The sequence below is a fragment of the Plectropomus leopardus genome, chromosome 18 (genome assembly GCF_026936395.1).
Source record: "Plectropomus leopardus strain MGB_pleo_1.0 chromosome 18, ASM2693639v1, whole genome shotgun sequence".
Classification (NCBI taxonomy): Eukaryota; Metazoa; Chordata; class Actinopteri; order Perciformes; family Serranidae; genus Plectropomus; species Plectropomus leopardus.
This window is the reverse complement of record NC_142193.1, coordinates 28,208,810-28,233,762: the sequence shown is the minus strand read 5'-3', so window position 1 is coordinate 28,233,762 and position 24,953 is coordinate 28,208,810. Positions and strand designations below refer to the sequence as shown.

The 24,953-nt window shown below is 37.1% G+C and overlaps 2 protein-coding genes and 1 non-coding gene across 4 annotated transcripts; 2 read left to right on the top strand and 1 right to left on the bottom strand.

The window, feature by feature from the left end:
• Nucleotides 1-719: 719 nt before the first annotated feature.
• Nucleotides 720-8,939, bottom strand: poldip3 (polymerase (DNA-directed), delta interacting protein 3). Its single transcript, XM_042505825.2, has 10 exons — nucleotides 8,710-8,939; nucleotides 6,681-6,781; nucleotides 5,570-6,000; nucleotides 5,418-5,462; nucleotides 4,825-4,902; nucleotides 4,498-4,719; nucleotides 3,833-3,910; nucleotides 3,613-3,742; nucleotides 3,284-3,350; nucleotides 720-1,861 (listed from the first exon to the last, which is right to left on the bottom strand). The coding sequence occupies exons 1-10, from the start codon at nucleotides 8,775-8,777 to the stop codon at nucleotides 1,645-1,647; spliced, it is 1,437 nt and encodes a 478-aa protein (XP_042361759.1). The 5' UTR covers nucleotides 8,778-8,939; the 3' UTR covers nucleotides 720-1,644.
• Nucleotides 8,940-9,294: 355 nt separating this feature from the next.
• LOC121957340 (U12 minor spliceosomal RNA) lies at nucleotides 9,295-9,448 on the top strand. Its single transcript, XR_006106757.2, has one exon. It is a non-coding gene; the product is annotated as a U12 minor spliceosomal RNA (small nuclear RNA).
• A 1,286-nt stretch (nucleotides 9,449-10,734) lies between these two features.
• Nucleotides 10,735-24,325, top strand: fam234b (family with sequence similarity 234 member B). 2 transcript variants are annotated; one of them, XM_088069130.1, is made up of 13 exons: nucleotides 10,830-10,881; nucleotides 12,746-13,294; nucleotides 15,532-15,645; nucleotides 16,545-16,712; nucleotides 17,684-17,799; nucleotides 17,896-18,046; nucleotides 18,198-18,336; nucleotides 19,615-19,809; nucleotides 20,748-20,826; nucleotides 20,963-21,130; nucleotides 22,148-22,268; nucleotides 23,362-23,588; nucleotides 23,669-24,325. In XM_088069130.1, the coding sequence occupies exons 1-13, from the start codon at nucleotides 10,845-10,847 to the stop codon at nucleotides 23,669-23,671; spliced, it is 2,067 nt and encodes a 688-aa protein (XP_087925256.1). In that variant the 5' UTR covers nucleotides 10,830-10,844; the 3' UTR covers nucleotides 23,672-24,325. The 2 variants fall into 2 exon arrangements, with proteins under 2 accessions (XP_087925257.1, XP_087925256.1); XM_088069131.1 differs by lacking the exon at nucleotides 23,669-24,325 and having other exon boundaries at nucleotides 10,735-10,881; nucleotides 23,362-23,661.
• The last annotated feature ends 628 nt before the right edge of the window (nucleotides 24,326-24,953 follow it).

Sequence of the window (24,953 nt, the reverse complement as noted above, 5' to 3'; positions counted from 1 at the left end):
GAAACTGTAATTCCTATTTTTTTCTCAGCAATTGTGGTAACTGATTACATTTATATTTGTTTTGTAATTTATTCAATGTAAGAATACAGCCACAGCTAAATTCAGAATTGTATCCGTCCAAAAAATGCTGCCAAAATTACTAATAACTGCTACCAATAACCATCTGAAATTTAATTTAATATTTTACTCAGTAAAGTTACTTTCAGCTTCTACAAATATTAAAGCAAAATACTTACTTGAAAAACAGTGAAGCTGAAAATGCTCCATCTACAGAGAACCTGCATATTATTTGTGAAATCTTTCTAATGGGAAGAATAACCTTTTAAATGAGGCTTCAGGAAATAAAAACTGAGGAAATTTTGTGAAAAAAATGTGCCTCCCCGAAAGGCCCTTCTTCTGTTTAAATTTGTTTATGCAACTCTTAAATATTTTTATTTTGATCATTTATCTTAAGTGCATAACATCCCAGTTTTTTTTCTACACTGTAAAAAATGATAAAAACGACTCCCTCCATAAGAAGACTATGGGACTATTAAGTGAAACCAAATAAAGGGGAGAAATATTAATTAAAAAAATAAAAACTTTAGGATGTTGCCGTTTTATTACTGGTCTGACACTATAAGAAGAACCTGAATGCTGCGCGTCAGTGCAGCATTTAGGCCGACCTCTGCAAAAAAGCATCATCACCACACTGCAGGCAGGAAAGACGAGTCTCAGACTACAAAGCTAAATATTTAATGGCGACTTTTCACAGACAGATCTGACCTCTCTAGTCTCTGGACTGACATACCAAGAAAGCAATAGAAAGTAATTTACAGACTTTGAACAAAAACCAAGTGTCATGTTTACTAGGAAGAACTAAACAATATACTGCTTCAAAACCCGACAACCGAGTAAAACCAGTCACAGATGGATCGTACGAGTCTGGATGCAACACGGGTGATAAAAAACAAAACATGTCGACATAATATGACTTTTTAAAAACTGGTTTGTTGAAATTGTGGTGTTATAGTTCGTCTGAGCGTCCCTGGAGAACTGATACAAGTGTTTTCGGTCATTTTCAGGTCAAAGGAGATGTGGCGAAGATATGCTAAAGACAACTTCATTGTTAAGTCTATACTTTTATTTTTTCAGTCTGTATAATCTGGCGTACAGACAAAAACATAATGTGTCGCCCAATAATGACAATGCTGCTCAGTCTGCCAATTAGTTTCTTTTATCATATTTTTTCATATTATTCTGCACTTTCTCCTTTTTTTGCGGGGGGACGTGGGGGTGGGTGGAGAGTATTAAAAAAAAAACTCAACATAATCAAACAGGCTGGTATTAAACTGACAAAAAATAAAAAATCCCCATACATCCAGTTTGATTTGTCATCCCCAACCACATCCGATTAAAACAACGAATCACACTCCCCTTTCCACCGGCTCATCTCAGAAACAAACGGGTGACATTTGGAAACCAAATAAGACGGTGTCCATAAATTTCTCGTTCGGAGAAGTCAGGTATATCAAATGTGTAAAAATCAGTTTCGTATGAGAGAATGAGGCTGCCTGCTGTCGAGATGAAAACCACAGTTTGTATGAACACTGAGAATGCAGTAATATGTTTTTGAACAGACGGTGTATTCACACGAGACATGAGCTAAATCTTGATGCGGAAGGCGGTGGCCTGCGAGCTCGGGGGCTCGGTGGTGGAGGTGGACTGTGCGGTGGACTTGAACAGAGCTTTGAGGATGGTCTGAGGGTCCACCTCCGGAGTGGGCTGAGACGAGGCTCGCTGGCTGGCGGGGCGAGACAGAGAGGGGGGCAGACCATCTTTCTTTGTACTGCTGCCTGCGCCGGGAGTGTCACTGAGCCTCCTGCAGGAGCCAAAGACGGAACGACACGTCACAAAACACGAAACAATATGCACCTTTTTTGGTTCAATAAATGCAGAACTTCTGCACATCATTTTTTAAAGAATTTATAGTCGTCATTCCATAAGCTCCTTTCCCACTGGACAAAAAACCCACTCATACCACGGACATCTGGCTTTTGTTCTTTGTAAGAAAGGTAACTATTGATATTCATTCCCAGAACACACAACTCGGCCAATTGCCTATTTTATTGCATTACAACCTGTAATTTAAATGGATTTTATTGGGATTTTTTTTGTCTTTGTAATGAACCTACACAAAGCAGACAACTCTGGTGAGATAAAATGAAAGAACAAACAAATGTTTTATAAAATTCTGTAAAAAAAACAAAAACAAAACAATATAAGTTGTGTGTGCATACAGATGCATCTAAAAAAATTAAGAATAGCATGAAAAAGTTAAATTTTCTTCGTAATTTAATTCAAAAAGTTAAGCTTTCATACATTGTATATTCATTACACATAAATCAAAATATTTCTAGCTTTTTTTATTGTATTATAGCTCATGAGAATCAAATCAATCCAGCATCTAAAATTATAAGAATATTTCCTAAGATCATTCAAAAACTGATTTACAACACAGAAACGTCCAACTTCTGAAAAGCATGTTTATTTATGTACTCAGGTTGCTTTGATGGCGGCCCTCAGCTCATCTGCATTTTAAGGTTGGGGGTTTCTGATATTTAGATTTTTTTAAATACATTTTTCTAGCTGTAGGCCAAATTATAAAAATTCAAATAGACAAATTCTTGAACATTTTCATTTATGTAATGAGTCTAGAATATATTAAAATGTCACTTTCTTAAATAACTGATGGAAATTCTTGAACTTTTTCACAATATTCATATTTTTTTTAGATGCACCTGTATGTATTCACTCCCTAAATAAGACCTGGTGCCACCAATTACCTGCATGCCGGTGCTTTTTCAAATAAGACAAGCTGAATATAAACAATGTCACTGTTCTCTGAACTTAAAAGAAATAATTGGGATAACGTGAATTTAAGTCATTTTGTTTCGAGGCATTTTAAAGCTTGCAGGAAATAAGCAAATAAAGTAAATGCATAAAAACACTGTCAACTGCTACAGTTCAATTTGAGACCAGAAGGGTCCTCAAAAAGCATCAGTCTCTGCTGAGGATAATTGCCCCACATTGCAATCTTGATGACAGTGAGAAATAATTTGTGTATCTGCCCCGCTATTTTAGAGCCACTCAAAAATGCACTTGTTTTTTCTTTGGCCCGTGCTTCACTCTTCCACCACGTTTCATGAAAATTGGGCCGGTAGTTTTTCCTTTAATCCTGCTGACAAACAAACAAACAAAATCTCTGTCGTAGAGGAAATGAGGAAATGAAGCCTGCACTTACAATAAAATGGGCTGATCAGAAGTGATGACATTTCCCTGAATATGAAGGTTACACTTCATGGGCTGGCCTGCAGGAGGACGAGAGGAAAGGTAAGAATAACAAAGAGGAAACATACAAAATTGACCTATGATTAATAGCAGTTTTAGTGATACAGCATGAACCTAATTTAGCCATCCTTCAGTTCAACAAAGACACTTTGTTTTGATGCACAATGATGTCAACAACCAGCAAACTCAGTGTTACAGTCATCGACCTGCGTGCAGAACTGAAGCCAGTGCCCAAAAACCCGAGAGCTATTTGATGTGTGCGTCCTTGCTACAGGCACTCACCGTCCAGGCAGCGGTTGTTGTACTTCCTGTATGCGCTCACGGCGTCCTCTTTACGCACAAACACCACTTCAGCCACGCCCACCTTCACCAGCCGAGCTCGCTTCAAGGCGCCGCACACACAGAAGAGCTCCTGTGGACACGACAAATGAGTCATCGCAGCACGACATCACTGAACAGTAAACACAGCGAAAGGTTAGTGACAAGAATATGATTTACTCACAACGATGTCCTCCTCGGTGACCCGGGGGTGCAGGTTGTTCACTGTTATTTTTGTCCCCTCCAAAGGACTGAAAGCAGGCTGGAGAGAAATATAATAACACCTCATGATCAAGCATATGCAATAAAAACATCTGGCACAAAATGCGTGCATGCATGAAAGCAAGGTCAGTTAGTATATTATATTAACAGTATGCCCAATATTTTAGACATTTAATCGAACCACCAGCAGCGTGTGGAGGACATTACGTCTCTGACGTTGTTTAGCTCCGTTCTCCATGAGGCTCTACATCCCAGCGTGAGCGTTTCAGAAATCCTGACCGCTGAAACTGTAGATTGTGCCTGTTTCATCATTTTTCCTTGATTTTTGTGGTTCTACCATGGCTGAGCTGCCTATAAAAATACTTTCATTTTCTGTCGGTTTAAATTACAATAATGACTAAAAGGAAAGAGAAAGAGAGAGGGGAAGAGATGCAACAGCAATAATGGTAACAACAGCTTGTGAAAAGTTTCTGAACGCAGCACAGGAAAACTGATGTCGATCCAGGTTTCAAGGGGATCAGATGTTTCTGGCTTTTTGTACTAAACTGAATATTATCAAAAGGAGATGAGCTACAGAGGTAGAGAAGGTGTGCAGACAGAGCTACGGATGCAAGCAGGAGTGTTTACCTGAGGGGGGGCGGGAGCTGCCGTGCTGGTTTCTGCTGTGCTTTGCTTGAGAGTCCTGGAGACCGGTTGTAGGGCTGCAGCTGAGGGCCGGCTGGAGGCCATGCTGGGGTTGGGTCGGGTGGGAGCCACAGGGACGGGAGGACGCGGGGCTGTGTAAGCATCATTTTTAACCACCTTGGTGATCGGGGCCGACATGGAGAACGTGGAGCCTGCTGCAGCAGACTGTATAAAGTAAAGGTACGGAAATTAAATGTGGGAATCAAACACCTAATTTATAATAATATAAAAAGAGTTTGAGTGTCTGTGTTGGTTGGAAGCAGCTCTTACCCGTGACTGAAGCATATTATTAGCTGTAGTGATCTTTATTTGTTTACTGTGGGGGCCATCAAGCTCACTGGAGAGAGGCTGCAGGAGAGAAAATTAACTGTTTTAATTCCACGTTTTACTCTATGTGTGTCTATCTTGTGTAATTCTTTAAAATCTGGGAAGAAAGCAATGAGAAATTTAATATTAGCAAGATATTAATATAAAGGACAAGATAATTACCTGAAAATTAGTTAAAAAAAACAAAAGCAAAAAAAGAAATGAAAAATAAACTTATAAAAAGACAAACAGGACATGAAAAAAGTACTTAAATATATTCTAATATGATGTAACATCATTTTAAATAGGGGAATATAATTACAGTGTTTTCCTAGCTTTCTCAAAAATAATTTTCTAAATGTATTAATTAATGTATTAACATTTCATAATACCTTGCTCGTTGCCTTTTTCAAAATTTTTTTTGAAAAAAATCTAACCAATTTTCCCGGGACTCAAAGTTTAAATAATTGTTAAAGGAATCTAAAAGCAGCACATGAAAAATTGATGTTGCTCCATATTTCAAAGGGTTAAACATGCTAAAAAAAACCCAGCTTTACCTGTGTAGCTGCACGTATTCCACTTGACATCCCTACTGGACGTTGCTGTAAAAAAAAAAAAAAAACATCAAACATTAGAGTGCAGAAACTTAATTTGCACACATGCAGGTTGTGTCACTAATCTGCTCAAAGGTAACTTATTTTAAACTCACCTGGATGGTTTTGGTTATTTTTAGGGGCGGCGCAACAGCTGCCTGTGTCTGTGTCCCTCCGATGCTCCTCTTGAGGCTCAGCCTATCGCGAGCATCCATAATTCTCTTATTATTGTTTAGCTGAGGCGTTGAGCCGCCCCTCGCACTCAGTCCTTGTACATTCGGGGCAAACTGCCTCGTGTTCACACCGGCGAGGTTGTTGTTGGTGTGTATCTGAATCTGCGGCACAAGTGTCGGGCTCTGCAGATGGTGTGTTAGTGCCGTGTTTTGCGTGGTCTGTGCAGGGACGCCGAACTGATTCTGCCCCTGTTTGCGTGAGTTGATCATCTGCCGGGCATCCTGCACGCCGCCTGTCGCTCCTCCACGCCCACGGATTTTGAAGCGAGCATCTTTCTGACCCAGCTTTTCTCTGGCGTCTTTCACTTGGAAACCTAAGTGGGGAAAGCAAGAACGTTGAGGGCAAACAGCATTCATCTCCACTTCCAAATTGGTTGTTTTTCACTGAATATAAAAGAAGCACCCAATCCAAGAGGGAATGTGGACCTGCAGGGACAAATGAACCACTATGTCCCCTGACACTCAACCTTCCCACTTAGTGAGACAGAGGGACAGCTGTAGGACCGGTAGTTTATCCTTTTTAAGAAATTTAGGCCGCTGGATAACAGGTAGTTTTCTTATTGTGAAAAAATGGTTTAATGTGTAATTCTAATAACTATTCTAGGCTTCTCGATGTGTTTGATAAATGTTATTTTGTAAATGTTCTTATATTGATTATGATCATTCATGACCTCCTTGCCGTTGACTGATATCTTTTGTAAATATCGTCTTGTTTTTTTCAATTATGCTCACTTTAGAATATTTGATATTGACTCTTAGAGAAAAAGAAAAAAGACGTTGATAATTAGTCATGTGACTCGTGTGTGTTTTAGTCACATGTGAATACTCTTGAAATTTCCCTGAGCAAAGCAGAAGAAGCTACAGGCGAAACAGGTTGCTCGCTCTGAATAAAGTCCCAGTAAAGATCTTCAGTCCGCGGTGGTCATTTTCTTCCGCTTTAAAAGGAAATTAACGTAGCATTTTTATTTGTCTAGGCAATGATGGTGATCCTTACCAACTCCTCCTCCAAGCCGCTGTCTGACATCATTCGCTCCAATCTTCTGTCGGGCATCGAAACTCTTGCCGACCCCTCCTGCACCCCGTCCAAACATGGGACTGACAGGAAGAGAGACAAAAGTTGCATTAAGTTCATCAGTGGCACTGTGTCGTACACATTTCTATGACCCAGTTGTCGTTCAGCGTTCATTAAAATTATTCGCATGCACATGAGGGGCATGCATTCATAACACAAAGACCAGAGAAATAAAATTTACCCTCAAACTGAATATACTCTACTGTAATCAGTAACAAAAAAGAAAGCTTGTAACAGAGATCTTTTCTGTCTAACAAAACAGGTTTAGCACTCATAATGGAATAAACCTGGCTCTTATCTTTCCCTTTTCCTCCAGAGACAGACTCATTTTAATCTGTGTGAGAGCACAAGATAAGATCTTCACAAGAGAGGGATAGGATGCTTGATTTAAAGCCCCACGGACACACATGCTCAAACTAAGCTGTGGGCTGACACGCACACACGGACCATAACGTCAAAACCGTGAAAAGACTTTGACGTCTGTCTAAGACACAGTATGACATCCATGCTGTACGTGCAACTTGAATTACTGTTTATAAACTCTATACTGTGGGTTTGGTTGTGTGCGGGTGCCTACATGTATGTATATATGCATGTATATATGCATATTATGTTTACTATATATGAACATATGCATGTATGTGAAGACTGGTGGGATGTATGTATGCACATGTATGAATGTATGTGTATAGTTAAGAGTATAAGTGTGTACGTTTTTATGCATGAGTCTCTGTGTTTGTGTAAATGTATTTATGTTATAAATGAAGTCGACAAAACAATTTACTGATTAGCTGAGAAGGAGAAGAATATAATGAATTAATACCTCCTCCAATTCCTTTTGAAACACGCAAGATGACTTTTTTTTCTCTTTCATTTGAATCAATTCATTGAGTAAAGGTTATCATCAATTTCTGTTATTCCCATTTTTACATAAAATTCTTTTCTGATTTTTTCTTTTACATGCTCGAAATATCTATCAACCTTCATTATCAGCTTTATTGGTGTAAATGTTTTTGTTACATTGTAGCCACAGCAAGAAACACATTATTAAATGAATAAATACATTTGACATTTTATATATATATATATATTTTTTTTTTATTTACAAATACACATTTAGTGTAGAGCTTGTTTCTCTTTGTTTCTGACGATATTCCACATATTTTGCAGCTAAAATGGCACAATGACTTTTCTCCCCACATATTTAAGGCAGTTTCTGGAGATCTGGAAAATGGATAAACCCAATATATGTCGTTCATTTTTATCAAAGAAATATTCTCCTAAATCTTTGAATTTGTCACAGTGTAGTCTATCTATCTATCGCCATTAAAACTCTCATTTAATCACAGAATATAAGACTATTTAGAGATCTGATTGTTTTCACAGAGTACGCATATAATGGCTGTCGTGCAGGGCCCTTTTATTTACACAGACGATATAATTTCGTTTTTCACGCTACTTTTTCACAATAGCGAAGAAGAGACCTTTGATTTCAACAGACCACCATTCCTGATTAACCCAGTGCTCCCAGCAACCACATTTATTTAACAAATGGGAATAAAAAGCTGCTTTACTGCCAACATAAATATTAGCTGACTGGCTGGCTAAGCCTAGCCAAAGAAGCTAACGTTACGAACGTACGCAACTTGAACGCAGCTCTTCAAAATTACACGTTTTCGCGACGATATTAAATATTAGTCCGGTGAAATAACTAAGCCAAATTCTCCAAATATCATGAAAAACAGATTAAGGCGTAAAGGCCTAAAGCTAACACAGCTTAGCTTCGCGTTTACGATGTACTCGCTGCTTATAGAAAGGGGCTAACGTTAGCTAAATGTAGCCATGTAGCGATCAACAACTCCAAATGCACGTTATACTTTTAGAAATTTCACTACAAGTTGCCCCGTCTGTAATAGAAGAAAATATTAAAATGCACTGGTAATTTCAGTACCGTTTAAGCGGTGCCTTGGCGTTAATACCGCGCTGTCGTATCACTTCATCCAAAGAGACGTCTGCCATTTTCTCACAATGCCCCACAGCGCGTGCGTGCAGGAGAAGTTATCCGCTAACGCTACGGAAGCCGATTTGGACCTAAATGTTGCGTCTCCGTCGGCAACCGGCGATGTATTTCAATGTTTATATGAATAAATAAATCACTTTTTTGTCGACCGCGTCCTTTCTAATTAAATAGACACGTCGACTTCACGTTGTAACACACAGTCTAACATCGATTCAAGAGGTAGCCAACACCCATTTAAAGGAGTGATCTGCGATCGATTACTCCTGACGGGAATGCTAACCACGGACATTCTTCTCCCATGAGCCTTTGCGCTAGATTTTCATAAACATCATCCTATTAAACGTGTTTAGTGATCTTTAAACACTATTCGACATTGTATTTTTACAAGTTTATACTTGATATATAGGTACATGTTTGTAAAAGGGAAAATAAAGTGATCCATAAATATATATTTTGCACCACAATAAAAAACATCCGGGCGCAGTGACTAGTGCTCTCTTCGACGCTCGATTCGTTATGCCTTAAACTGATGAGTAAGGAAAATAACGATGCGGGGTGACGCCCGTATCCTCGTAAACATAACGAGATGAATTTTTGAAGGGGTAAAGGTCTGTCTGCTGAGGTGACTTGCCTACTTTGCGAGATGCCTCGCGGAGCTAGGACCTTCCCCGATCCCCAAAGATGTGAAAATAAACTATAAAACAAAAGCATCACCACTACCACTTTTCTTATCTTTGATCAGGTGTTATTATATACTTTCCAAATATATCTCACCACAAAGAAAACAAGCAAGCAAACAAAAAAAACAAATACAGCTGGAACATCATACAAGTTCCTACCCAACCTACCCTTTCCCAACCACTGGATCATTGATAACTTTACAGCCAGACAAAAAAAGGAAAATAAAAAATAACAACAATGAAACAAAATTTAAAGAACAACTAAAAACAAATAAATAGGCCTATTTTTTTAAAAAAAAAATATACTATATGTAATTAAAAAAAGTGAGTCACAGTTATGCTGGTAGCTGCCATGTTTTCAACAAAGGAAAGAAATGGTTGCCAAGTGCCACAGAATATTCTGGTGGACCCTCCAATGTTGTATCAGATTTTCTCTTGATGGACGAAACACATAACCTCTCATTCACTGGGGAAAAGATGGTAGAACAGTATCTTTCTATTTGGATAATATAAGCTTTTTGGCCAGCAGAGAGATATTTAAACCACACCAACTGACAGGAGCACTTTTTTTGTTTATAAAAATTAAAACTCCAAAAATGTATATTACTGAAAAAAAAAAAACATTCATAATGTAAAACAAGCAGTCACAGATTATCTGAATAACTACATTGACAAAAATGTAAGATAGAACCTCATAATTCTAAGTTAATGTAATGTTTGGCAAAATGTTACGTCTATAATATGCACATATATACAAGAATAAACTATTAAATAAACTAAAAAAAAAAAAAAAGGAAAGAGAATTGTTAAACAACTTAAATAATTACTTCAATCAGAAAACATAAATTACTTCAGTTTTCTCAGCTGGATTTCCAAGCAGTTGTATTCGCGAAACTTGATAACTTGATTTGAAAAAAACTTAATTAATTCATGTGTTATGCATTTAAGTAATTATTTTAAGTTTGTTAACAACTGTCATTTCAGGCATCACCTTGGACAGTATTTTTTTATGTGAAACACTGGTTTAAATAAATGTAGTGTGTTTTTTCTTAATATAATTTAATACACTCAAGTATACATACCTTTACTTTTAAACTGTGTGCATAAAAAATAAAAGAATTGTTAAACAACTTTAAAAATTATTTCAATCAGTTGTGTTAACTTGATAACTGGATTTGAAAAAACTTAATTCATTCATGAGTCAGCGATTGAAGTAATCGCTTTAAGTTGGCTCAGTTAACAGCAAAACATTGATGGCGAGAAAAACTCCACTTCCCATGATGCAGTTAGGCAGGCGCAGATCCAACCTGCTGGGTCGGTGCCCTCGAGCTCTTCCATCACCGCTGCTGCCTCACGTCGCTGTCTCTCGGATCCGTTAGAGGAGAAATGGCTGCAGCTCTGTCCCGTGCCCTCAAATTACCCGGTAAGATGCGCCACACGTTTTTAACCACTCAAATAAACAAAGGAAACAGATTTGAACAGATAATTCACTAAAATCAGTCCGAAGCTGCGGTAGGTGGTCTGTGTGGGATCTGATCTGCTGCTCTTAACGGTACATTCAGGTGATTCATTTAATGCGCCGATTTGTCTCAAACTGTTATTATCTGCTCCGTGTCGGCTCACATTAATAGATATGTTTGATAAAAGACGTAATTTAACATGGATGTGGTTTTCTGTGAATGTAGAGCAGCATGTTGACATCTTTCTGTCAAAGCCTTTTAGCTAGCTGCTAGCTAATGTTACCCCAACATACAGCGCCCTGCTGCCGGGGAGTAAACAATGTAATGTATCATTGCATCTGACGCCAGGTCAGATATTATACTTTATACACGCTAACGTCACATATGTAAAAAGTAATCATGCATTAGTATTCGTATTAGTGTAATAATACTTGTAATATTTTGTTTTAATATTTATTTTGCTATATTTTTTACTTTCGGTCTCCAATCGTGAGCAGACTGCAATACTCATTTATTTATCTAGCTTTTTATTTATTTATAATTTGTTAAACCCCAAGCTTTATGTAATCATTATAAGATTATTGCAATTAGTTGTTGTTGATATTCAGTTTTACATTTTTATTTTATTTAGCTTTTGCTATTTTTTTAGGTCTCCTATAATTATTTATCATAATTGTATTATTAAATATTATATAATATATTTTTACTATCAACTAATAATTATGTATTATTATTAAAATTATTTATTTAGAATTTTCAGAATCTCAAGATACCCTTCATGTGTTCATTATAGTATGTAGCCGTGTTTTATTTAAACAATGTCTTTATAAACTTTATATAACATAATTTAGGCATTATATATCATCGTAATTTAGGCATTATATATCATCATATCATCATCAGCAGCAGCAGTATCATATAAAGAAGCTGTTGTGGTGTTTAATTTTTAATATTTTCTTTTGCTAGTTTTTTAGTCTTAGGTCTCCAATAATGAGTAGTCTACCATATTCATTCATATTCATATATATATATATATATATATATATATATATAATTGTGTAAACCTTAAAATAACATTGATTTGATCATTATATATAAAAAAACTATTAATTGATAATTAATTATCTTATTATAAGTTGTATTTGTATTTTTGTTGTTGTTGTCCTTGTTTTGTATATATTTTTAGTTTTAGGTCTTCTATTATTTATTTATTATTTACCAGGCTACAACCAATTTTTTTCAAACCTCAAGATAACTTCCATGAAATCATACACAATTTTATCATTACTATTAACAATTGTTTTAGTATTTAGTTTTTGATATTTTCTTTTGCTGTATTTTTAGTCTTAGGGCTCCAATTACAAACAGGCTACAATAATGCTATATTATTATTTAAACTATTCTTATTATTTAATTCATTATTTTAATTTCAATAAATTATTTGAAATCCTTAAAACCTCAAGAAAACCTTCATGTAAACATTATAATAATTATTATTACAATTAGTAGTAGTTATACGTTAACTACCTTATATTTATATTCTATTTATATTTAGCATGTTGTCTTGCATATAGTTTTGTGTGCCAAAATATACATCCATTTTTCATCTGTTTATCTCCTCCTGTGTATGAATAGAGATATATAAACTTCTGTCTATAATTGCTTTAATTGCAAATTGAATTATTTTGGGGGAAAAAGTGATATATTGGAGTATTAAGAAAGAGTACTTTTGTAAAATGCAGTATTAGAGTAAACTATACATCTATAATGCATACTTTTTAAAGAATATATATAAATAACTGTGTATTTTAACGTGTGTCTGTGCAGGGAAGAAGGGCTCGGAGCTCGGGGAGTACGACCCACTCACCCAAGCAGACAGCGAGGATGAGAGCGAAGAAGATGACCTCGTCCTCAACTACCCCCGAAACGGCCTTGGCAGGGATAGCTGCCTCGGGACGGGCTCCTCAAAGCTGCGGGGCAGCAGATCTGGAAGACTGGTGGGGGCCGAAGACGAGGCGCAGGAGGACGAGGAGGAAGAGGAGGACGAATGGAGAGAAAGACTCCCCAGCAAGTCCAGGCAGGACAGAGATGACATGAAAGGCGTGCAGTACTGGAGCCACAGGGACTCGGGCAGGGACAGGGGCGGCGAGGACAGAGGGGGGCCCGGGACGCTGGGGGGCGCAGGACTCGGGGTTCATAGCGCCGATGCAGAAGAGAAGAGGTTGAGGATGAAGAATGCTGTCCGAAGCGCGTTTTTCCTGGTGCCTCTGGTGTGTGCCGCGCTGCTGGTGCTGCTGTGTGCGTTTCTGATTCCGTGCCAGAAGGGGGAACTGGACAAGAGGCCGCAGTGGGAGAGAGCGCTGGGAGACGCAGGAGGTAAGAAAAGTTTGACACTTCGCTGTAAAGTGGCAGCTGCAGCCATAAAAATAAGTCATTTACTGCAGCTCTGCAATCAAAGTACTGCATGTTTATTACCAAAATGCAAATAAAAAACCCAGGTAACAATAAAAGTTAAGATTACAATATGTCGCTGATTTGCTTTCAGTAACATGTTATACTTGTGTTCTAATAATCAAATAAATAATAAATAATCTAAAACAAATGGCAAAATAAAAGAATTAGAAATTAACTTCATCAGGAGAATAAACAATAAAAAATATTTGATAGCATAAAATAATAATCAAAAGAACTGGGGATGAACCACGGATTTGGTAATTCTGGGCCGATACCGATATTTAAAATAACAATTTGGCCGATGCAGTTTTTTGTCGTTATTTTTTTTATTTTGTGCAGAAACAAAAAAAACCCCAAAAGTATTTATTATGACAGTAACTCAACTGTTTAAAGTAAATAAGCAACTTAAGAAGATATTACCCCTAAATTATCAAGAAATGAGTAAAAAGTAACTGAAAATTATATAAAAATTAAAACAAACAAACAAAAAAAACAACAAAGTTTAAAAAACAAACAAACACAAAAAAACAAAGAAATTACTCAGAAAAGAATGGCTTAGAAACTATTATAATTCTGTAAAATAATGTAACTATAATTTTCTGGACATTTAAAATAATTTTCTAAATATAATATTTTTCTTCCATGTTGCTCAGTGCCTTTTCTCCTCATGTTTTCAAAAGAAATAATAGTAATTTGCTCAGGTTTTAAAGTTTTAAATACCCATGAAAGGCATCTGAACGCAACAAAAGAAAAGTGATGTTGATCGAGGTTGCAAAGGGTAAAAATAGGCTAACATTTCACATGAAAAACTGCAAAAAACATGTTTCATGTATATAATATATCAGAATCCCCTGTCTAATATCTGTTTTATATTGCTGTGAAGAGGTTTACTATAAACGGCCAGAAAATGGTCCTGTTTATGCATTATTCAGACTGTGATGACTCACTTTAACTGTTTTTTTTGGGGCCCAATTTTGGTGTCCTCTTGGGATGGCACCCGAGGTGACTGTCTATACCCCCACTGTCAACATCGCTGCATTTTCAGAGTTTCTCTACTGACCTTAAACGACTCATAATGCTCACTTTATAAAGACTTTTTTTGGGAGTCTCTGTGGCGAGACAACACCGACTCACCCATTAATTACCCGACTGTAATTACACAGGATTGTGAGCATCTGTCTAACTTCCACACGTCCTGTTTCAGCATGCACAATGACATCATTGCAGAGCGGACATAAACACAAACTCGACATCACTTTGTCTTTAGCTTTTTGAAACCCAAAGCAAAATCACTTTAGTTGTGCTGCTTTTAGATGTCTTTCACAGGTATTTAAACCTTTGATCTCTGAGCAAATTGGTGTGATTTTTTAGTTTTAAAAAAGCATGTGAAAAGGCAATGAGCAACATGGTGAGAAATCTTCAACGGATTGCAAGAAATTCGATTTAGATTTAGCTGAGAAAAATGTGTAGTGAAAAAAGCTAGGGAAAAATTATCATAGCATTTTTTACTTTATTTTTTACTTCTCAGGTATTTTTCTTGTTCTTTTAAAATATTTTTCGCTCATTTTTGGTTCATTTTCTCTGTCATTGCTCCCTGCCTTCTTCTCATGCATTTGACAAAAATCAAATTGTTTTCTTTATTATGTTACAACAGTATTATTTTTAAAATAACTTTTTGCAGGTCATTTCCCTGTTCTCTTTAGTTTTTTAATTATTTTGCTTTTTTTGGAAAAAAAAAATCTGATATTTTTCTTGTACTTTTAAATTATCTCTTGCTAATTTTTGGGTCGTTTCTTCTTTAATTGCTTATTCCCCTTGTATTTGGCAGAAATCCAGAGGTGAACAAAACACTCAAATATTCTTCTCAAATAAAAGTAGCAATATCATAGCGTAGAAATACTCTGTTACAAGTGAAAGTCCTGCATTAAAAATTTAATTAAATAAAAGTACAAAAGTATTTGCATCAAAATATACTCAACTTACCAAAAGTAAAAAAAATCACTATGCAACATTGGGCCCATTTTAGATCCGTATATTTTATATTATTGGATTAAAATTATTGATGCATTAATGTGTTCATTTCTTAAACGTGGCAGCTTCTAGAGATGGAGCTTATTATAAGTACTTTATATACACTCGGTTGTGGTTTCTCTGTGTAGGTGTCACTCCGCCCGCGCTGGCGTTATGGGATGTTGATGGTGATTCGGTGGAGGATGTGTTTCTGGGTGTTACTGAGTGGACCAACGACAACCATCCCACCCAAGGAAACAAAAGTATTTGTTTCAGCTTTAATATCTCATCTTCATTCTCCTTCTCCAGTGTGCAGAATTTAGGGGGATATATTGGTCGAAATAATAGAGAAAGTATGTTTTCTTAAGCACATAAACACCTAAAATAAGATTTTTTTGTGTTTCATTACCTTACAATGAGCCGTTTATATCTACATAGGGAGCAGGTCCTCATCCACGGAGATCGCCATGTTTCTACAGTAGCCCAGAGCGGACAAACCAAACATTGGCTACCTTAATAAGCATCAACCGTCAACGACGAGAGAATTGAAATAATACAACATTTATTAAAGATGAAACTCTTTTGTACGATGTTTTTACCACCAGGTCCTTTTGTTTTGGAGAAGAAGAGCCCTTTTCGGATATTTTGGCTCCCGGAAAATCTTTTTTTTTGAATGTCTTGATCTTAAATTATAACAGAAAAAAGCCAAGCGCACATGAGTGAGTGCTGGGCTAACAGCCTGAATCCAAAGAGCAGAACAGCGCCGGATAAACATTTAATTGTTTTTTTTTCAGTTGTCTTTTATGGCTTTTTGCATTTATTAGATGATACAGTTTAAGCATGAAAGAGAGAGGATGACATGCAGCCAAGAAAGAAACACTGATTTGTAACACGAAACTGCTTTATTCAGTGTTTTTACCGGTTTAAATCACCTGGTTTGTTTGTTTTCTAGAGGAGAACTCCGACGATAATTCGGCCACCAATAAAAATCTCCTGAACAATAATGTAATTTTAACTGGGACAAGTTTCAGCTGGTCACAATCTGCAGACCTCACCACTAAATCTCCCTAAATCTGGCACACTGCTCCTTTAAAGCTTTGATTTTTGTTGTAAATACTTTTTGACCTGCTTTGTTCATCAGCTGTTGTTCTTCTCTCTTCAGTTTACAGTGCGGTGGCCCTGTCTGCGCTCAGCGGTCAGGTGCTGTGGAGGAAAGTGATGCGGGAGTCTGTGATGTACATCCAGTGTGGTCTGCAGTTCAGCACCCAGCCGTCACCTGTGGTCCTCCTCATCGGCAAATCCATCCTCACGGCGGTCAACGGCACCACAGGTAAGTGACGGACGAGCAGTCTGTCCATTTAAACTGTTGATCACGTTACTTGGTACACTAAATTGGGATAGAAAATACTTAATTATCTACTTTTTTGCATGCAAAAGGGTGATTTGTTAGTCGTTCAGGTGTACAAAAGCTGCTATTAAAAAAAACATAAACACATATCATATCCCGTCCAGAGAGGACACATTAAAGGAGTGTTGTCTAGGATTTAGTGGCATTAAGCTGTGAGGACTGCAGATTGCAACGAGCTGAAACCTCTCCAGGTCAGACTTCCTTCAGTGTTCATCATTCGGGAGGTTATTACTGGGAGCTGAATTATTCGCAGACGTCTCTTTCTCTCCAAAACACACAAACCGGGTGATTCAAACAGATACTAACACTAAATAAAGGAGTTTCACATTTTAAAACAAGTGTTTTTTCGATGCTTCAAGTCACGGACGGGCTGCTAAACACAGTGACTGAGCTGAAACCTAGAGGCGGCATCTGGTTTGTCCCTTCTGGGCTACTGTAGCAAAATGGCAGCGCAACATGGACAAGGATCCACTCTTTGTGTAGATATAAACAGCTCAGTGTAAGATAACAAAAGCACAATTCTTATTTTCAGCTGATTATACACTAAAGAAAACATCATTATTATATTATATATATTCCATTTCTTTCAATGTATCCACCTAAATGCTACGCACTGGACCTTTAAACCTCATTTCCATAAAAACACAAAAGACACTAAATTAAAAAGAAGCACCTGTTACTCGAGGGTGCAGACTGAATTAAGTTTGAATAAATAGATTTAAAGCAAACACACTTTAAAAAGTTTTGGTTTGGGGTTTTTTTTTTGCTCTGAAAGTTGTGTTGACATGCAAAAAAATGCACACATTTGATCCCAAACCGGACAAATCAGGTAACTCTATAAGGGCACCCCCCCACCCCCCCGTGGTATTTAAGGATTTCCCTTCCCTCCCCAGGAAAGACTTTGTGGTCTGTGCTGCTTAAGAACATTGAATCCCAGGCGGTGTTACTTCCAGACCTCCAGGGCGACTCAGTGCCAGATCTGCTAATTGCCACCTTGCCTGCAGATGAGGTACAGCTTCGACAGCCCCCCTTTATGTGAGCGGAAAGTTTACAGATCATGTTTCTACACCTCTATACCTTTTTTTGGTGCTGTTTTTGTTTTCAGGCTCTGGATCTCTCCCTGACGCTGATCTCTGGGCTGACAGGAGCAAAGCTCGGACATCCCGTGCCTTTCAACCTCACCGCACAAGGAAAGCTGATTGGTCCTTTGCTGCACGAGACACAAGAAGGGGCTTACTACATCCTCTTTGGACTCGGTAAAAAAATCATCCAGGAATACGAATGTGAAGATAAACAGTCACTATGTCGTTCAGTCTGCAGATACAGGGCCACAAAAAGTTCAAAAAGGAAAAAGCTGAACTCTTTGTTTTGTTTGCAAGACTTTGCATTAATGTATTTTTTCCACAGGTAACGTCGAGGCCATCTCTCTGCGTGATATCTACATCCGCGCCACTGGCAAAATGCCCATAACTCAGGCTCTGAAGAGGAAGGATCTGGGCTGGGAGGGACTCAAAAAAACCAATTCCTCCTTCATTCTCATTTACAGGTCAGTGACTGGCACATGACTCGCCTGTAAATGCTTATTGCAAATTAAACATGATGTATTTTGAGATCATTTATGCATGTTAAAAAAATGAAAATTTCAGTGTCATATTATCCTGAAAAATATTATTTTTATATAATTTGCTTAGAAGACTGGACTCTGAAATCTAGACGAATCTTTAAACTTCAGTTTGCTTGAGAACTTGTTAAAGGACAGGTTAAATATTTTTCAATCTGGATCCTGTTTTCCCATTTCTTTGTGTCCAACTGGCTGCAATGTATCCACTCGGTGCGCAACATCAATTCAAATCCAGTGAGAGTGCTTTTTTTGGTCACTGACAGGCTTAAATTGTTATTAGAAGTGTCTGACATGTTATGGAAAGGATCCCCACTGCGTTATTTCTTTTCGTTAAAGATTAAAATCCTTTATCATTTAAACAGAAACAGCCCCTAAATCGTCATTACCATACGCACCAAACTCCATGTAAATAAACATCAGTTTTGTCTCTATAAAACACACTTTATTTAAAGTCAACAGGTGCAAAAATAAAACTCACAAAAACATCTTGGTTTTTTTTTTTTTACCGTTCCACCTGCCACCAACTCTGGTTTGGTTAAAATTAACCCTTAATACACCTTGTTAGATGTAAAAATTTTCTGGCTCTACACACGCTAAAATGACTGTTTATTTGAATGGAGTCTGGTGAGTGTGGCGATGGTGATTTTGGGGCTGTTTCTGTTTCTTCAAATATGATTTTACGCTTTAACAAACGATCTATTCCTGTGAGGATCCTCTAATAAGGTTTCAGACACTTAGAATAATAATAATCAGAGTCTGTCAGTGGCGATGGTGCAAACACTACGCGACTGGTTACATTGCAGCCTGTTTCGCTGCTGCAGCAGTCTCTCTCCTGACTGCACCAATTTTCACTCACTTAGACACAAAAGTTGTGAAAGTAAGGCCCAGGTTAGAAAATACCAGTTACCCTTAAAAGATTTAAAATAATCAGTCACAGTGAAAAAAGTTAAATAAATAAAATAAATCAGTGAATTTCAGATTACTCAGGCACATCTACTCTAATCAGCATTTTTGACGCTTTTACCTCTAAGAAAGCGATTTATTAATTGATACATAAAACATTTGGTACATAAAAAGGGTAAAAGTACCTAAACGTTATATTCAGTTTTGTATGCACAGTGAATAAAGATAACAATGACTGGTTTATGAGACAGTTTATGACTGACAGAAGTCAAAATCACCTTTCTGTCATTTTCTCTCTAGAGGATCAGAGTGCGTGGAGTTCTTGCTCCCTCTTGTGGCTGGTTTTGGGAACAACCACAACAGCCTGGACACTGTTTCTAACCTCAACTTCACCAAGAGTGACTGGGTGCTGGTGTACGGCTCCAGCAAACTGTCAGTGCTCAGACAGAGAGACTTACGTAAAGAATGGACCTTCAGCTCTGCTCCCATTCACAGGTAACAACTGCCTGACTCTGTTACATTTCTGTTACTGCCAGCAATACTGCTGTTATTATGAGACTAAAATAAAGAGGCTTTAAGGAATACTTCATCCCAAAATGACCATTTATCGATCAGTTACTCACCGTGTGTTAAGTTAAAGTTGTGTTTTTCTTACATGCCTTCATGGTGAACAAAGAATCCAACAATAGAGAAATTTCTTGATGAATTCACATCATTAGGGTCCACGTTTCACAACAGCAAAATTATATGAATAGAGCAGTTTAGAAACTCTCAGACTCGTGCAGTATGATCAAACCTCATTTATCATCAAACGGACAGAACTGACGCAGAGCCAGACTCCACTGACAGAAACAGTAGTTTAACCTCACTGAATGAGGGAGCTGCTTGTTTGCCGCTGCCTCCATCAGCTCATCAGTTTGTGTTATTCCACGACTCTGGTGCTTTAAAGGGTTAATTCTGATTCACCAAAGTCACACAAAAAACTAACTGAGCGAGGCAGCAGCAAACCAGCAGCTCCTTTATTCAGTCAGGTTAAATGACTGCTTTTGTCAGTGGAGTCTGGCTTTGAAGAGAGAGCACTGATAAGTTTTACTTTTCAGTTCTCTGAAAAATGAGATTTCGACTTTATGCTGCACGAGTTGTGCGAGAGTTTGTAAACGGCTGTTTTGATATAGTCTCGCCGATATTAAACATGGTCCCTATAACTTTTTTAAATTTTTCAATAATTTTCTCTGATTTTGGATTCCTTATTCAACATGGAAACCTGTGAGATCATTAGTTTTCTTCATGAATTTAACAAAACGCAGAGTGAGTGATTGATATACAAATGCCATCAATCCCAAAATGAAAACACTGTTAAGCTTTGAAAACAAAAGAAGTTGTGTATCAGAATTTTGCGAAATTTACCTGAAATATTTCTTCACCCGTCACAGCCAACCAGCCTCAGGTCACTTCAACGGTGATGGGATCCTTGATCTTTTCATTCAGCATTCAGCAAACGGCATCATGAAGGTAAAAGAAACGATCCTTTCAGACATCGAGGCTCAAGTTAAAGCAAGATTAAACTGACAGAAGAATATTTAGAGTTTTGGGGATATAATTAGCTCACCTCTGTGTTTGCTTTAAATGTGCCGGTTTTCTCCTTCAGGTGCAGGTTGTCGACGGTGCTAATGGGCAGCGTCTCTGGTCCGAGGAGTTTGTGTGTCCCCGTCTTGTTTTGGAAACTTCAGCGATCTCCACCTCCACTGGCCAATCAGCGTTCCTGTTCTGGGCCAGCGATCCAATCAAAGGACAGAAGAACGTTACCAAGACAACTGTGAGTCTGCCACAGAGGACAACAAGATTAATGTGGTCTGTTAATGGAAAAAAAAAAAAAAAAATATATATATATATATATATATATATATATATATATATATATATATATATATATATATATATATATATGACTCCCATTACGAGGCAGCTGTAGTTGCATCTCATCTTATGGGGACAGTTCACCCTAAAATCAAAAGTACATATTTTTCCTCTCGCCTGTCGTTGTGTTATCAGTTCAGATAGTTTAGCGGGGGTCATTGAGCATTACTCTTCTCATACGTGGCTTCCATGTGCTGATTAAAAGATACATAATCATACATAACACTAATTTTGATACAATTCTACTCATTACAGTATTATAGTAAAACTAGTTCACTAAAAATAACTAAAAATTGGTGACGTGATACTGTTGGTGATTGCAGTTTGAGGAAACAGCTCACAATAAGGGGTGTGTATTATCTTGAGTAATAATAATAATAACAAAAAGTTTATTTATATAACTTATCAAAACCAATGTTACAAAGTGCTTAAAATCACAGAACGCACAAAGGAAAAAAGTTTTAAAACACAACACAAAAGAAAAATATAAGAAAAACACACAAGAAAAATATAAGAAAAAAAATCAGTAGTTGAAAAACTGCAGTGCAAGACTTAAATGCAATATCAGGTACCATAAATTAATAAAACAATCCATCGAAAAGAGATTACAGAAAAAAAAATACGTTTTTAAAAGAAGATAGTGACGTAGCAAGACAGAAATCCGAGTAACCGGGTCATGATTTCTGCAAAGAGACATTGCTGTTGCGTTTTTCAGATGCATTTTTTTAGCGTTTTAAGCACCACAAGCCGAGTTTAATCTAAATATATTGAAGAGAAGACGTCCGATATCTCCGACACACAAAACAAAGGAAAAAGTATGTATGTTTGATTCTCAGGTGAACTGCACCTTTAAGGTACCATCTTTGAGTTTGACTTGAAGGGATAAACAGAACACTTACTGCCCGTGGCTGTGCAGGTGGCACCGGGCGTCGCTGCAGCGGAGCCGCTCATCAGGAAACTTTTCCTGTTGCACCCGACGCATCCCACAATCCTGCTGGAGCTCACCAGCACCACGGACACCGCGGTCACCTCGGCAGGTAAAAGCTCGAAACTGCTGCAGAACAACATCTGAATATCCGAATCATTCACCATCGAAACTCCTGATCACAAAGCTGTCTTGAAAAGTATTTCAGTAGAAGACAAGAAAAAGAGGCCAGCATAGTAATTAACCCTTTTAAACCTGGAGCGAAATCGCTTTTCTTGGACTACTTTTAAATGACTTTCACGAGTATTTAAACTTTTGAGCACTGAGCACATTTGGTGCAACTTCTTTCAGAAAGGAAAAAAAGTCAGGGAGCATAATAACATATCACAAAATTATTTATATTAAAATTATAAGATATTTTTTGCACTTTTCACAGGACATTTCCTCTTTTTTTTTCTTTTTTTTAAACAAATGTTCAGGTAATTGTACCCTGAGCACATTGGTGCAACTTTTTATTTTTTATTTTTCCAAAACCATGAAAAAAAGGCAATTAGCAATTTGGTAAGAAAAGTTCCACAAATTACAAGAAATTAGTAGATTTAAAAATTATTTTTAAAAAGTTAGGGAAAAAAGGAAAAAAAAGTCAGGGAAAAATGAAGTCAGATTTAGCATAAGAACATATTTAAAATTGTGTTAAAAAATTATTAGAATTTTTTTAGCACTTTTAACAGGACATTTCCTTTTCTTTCTTTTTCGTTGTTTTCTTTTTTTAAACTTATTTTCAGATAATTGCACCCTGAGCACATTGGTGCATTTTTTTCCAAATCCATGAAAAAAAGGCAAGTAGCAAACTTCCACAAATTACAAGAAATAAGTAGATTTGGAAAATTATTTTTAAAAAGCTAAGGAAAAACAAAAATCAAGGAAAAAATATAATTAGAATTACATACTTTAAAATTATGCTACATAATTATATACTCTTATATGCACTTTTTTCAGGTCATTTCTGTTTTGTTTTACTTTTTAAAACATGATCATAATAATTTTCAGGTATTTTTTGCACATGTTTGGGTCATTTCTTTTTTGGTTGCTCATTGCTTTCTTCCCACATTTTTGAGAGAAATAAAGCCAACTTGCTTAGATTTCAAAGGGTTAACTGTTGCATGTTTTATCTCTTATTTTTTCTTCTTTTGTGTGTCTGACAGTGAGTTACCAGGAACGCCAGAAAGACGCCTCCTACATCACCGTGTCCTCCAGACCCACGCCCGACTCAGAGCCCGGCGCCCGGATCGTCAAGAGCATGAGCCTCAGAGCCGCCATCGCCAAAGGAAAAATCGTCAGACTCCACGAAAGCAGCAGGAGCGAGGGGCCCGCGAAACCCAGCGCGATGGAGATCAACAAGTTCTTCAGGCGTTTGTCCTTCAAACACCAGGTGAGAAAAACACGTTCGGATATTTTTGGGCCAGTTTGATTGATTATGATGATGAATTGTACCTGTTTTGTTTTGTTTAGTGATGAGCGCTCTGCGTCACAACTGAAAAAGGACTCACGAAAGGGACAAAAGTTTGTGGACAGCTCTGCACTAAGGAGAAATTATTTGGATCAATTTTGTTTGATTTACAAAGTATGAATTTATTTCCTGAGATTTCTGTAAAAAATATCATTTGTAGGTACATTTCATTTGTATTGTTTCGGCTGATATTATGTTTGTACGATGAAAGTGCTTATTTATTTTATTTAATTTTTTTTTTGGGGGGGGGTATTTAATATTTCATTGAATATTTTACGATTGTTTCTACCGACAGTGAAGCACAATGAACCTGAGGAAAGAACATGTAAATGCGTTTACACTGCACTCGTTTAACTCTTTCAGGCCAGTATCTTCTCGTGGTGTCATCCCACAGTCAAAAGCATTTTGTTGTCATAAAACCACTAACAGTGTTCTTTCTGCGCATCATCAACTTAATACTATTGAGATTTTGTAAATATTTGACGCTGTACAGTATTTATTGAATTGCTTTTTTTGATTTTTGTTTGTTATGTTGTCAGATTTTTTTAATGGTTATATAATTAACCATTTTTTTTCTCTGAATACGTGGCTGCTACAGATTATGGCATTTTAATGTAAGCTGCAACTTCACATATTGCAAGAGAAAGTTTGAAAATCAATCCTTACTGTGTCGCGTGGTCTTTATTTCACTGTCTTAAGATTTTTTGAGCGTATAAATTGCATCAAAAATGTTTACACTGTGTTGCAGCTGATCCGCAGCAGGCTGGTCAGATTTGTGCCCAAACCTCAGAAAGCCTCCGCTAGTGGTCCAAAAACAAACAGAACACCAGAATACACGGATAAATTTAATTATTTAATTTTAGTATCGCAGTCATAATAACTGATTATGTCTTTGTAGCTGAAATTAAATATTTAAATTTCTTTTTTTTTTTAATCATATTTATTTTATTAAATTTACATACTTAAACGTCAGTTTCTGTTAATTTTTTTGCCCACATTAAATGAGTGAATTTATCTCTGTGTGATGTTTCATTTTGCCATAACTGAGCACTTCTAAAAGATTTTTAGAGCTGTGCACGCTGCTGTTTTTCATCAAACTTTGGCAGCGGTGTCCTTGTTTGTAGGGACGAGAGTCTGCGTGAACTCTGCAGCCTCACGGACGATACTGTCTGAGGGATGATGCTGCATTTGAAACACGCGAGCTCATATTCACAACTATGACAAATGCTGGTTAACAGGCTTTTAATTTGGAGGTCACAGTTATGATTTATGGTTTATTTTTTTTCT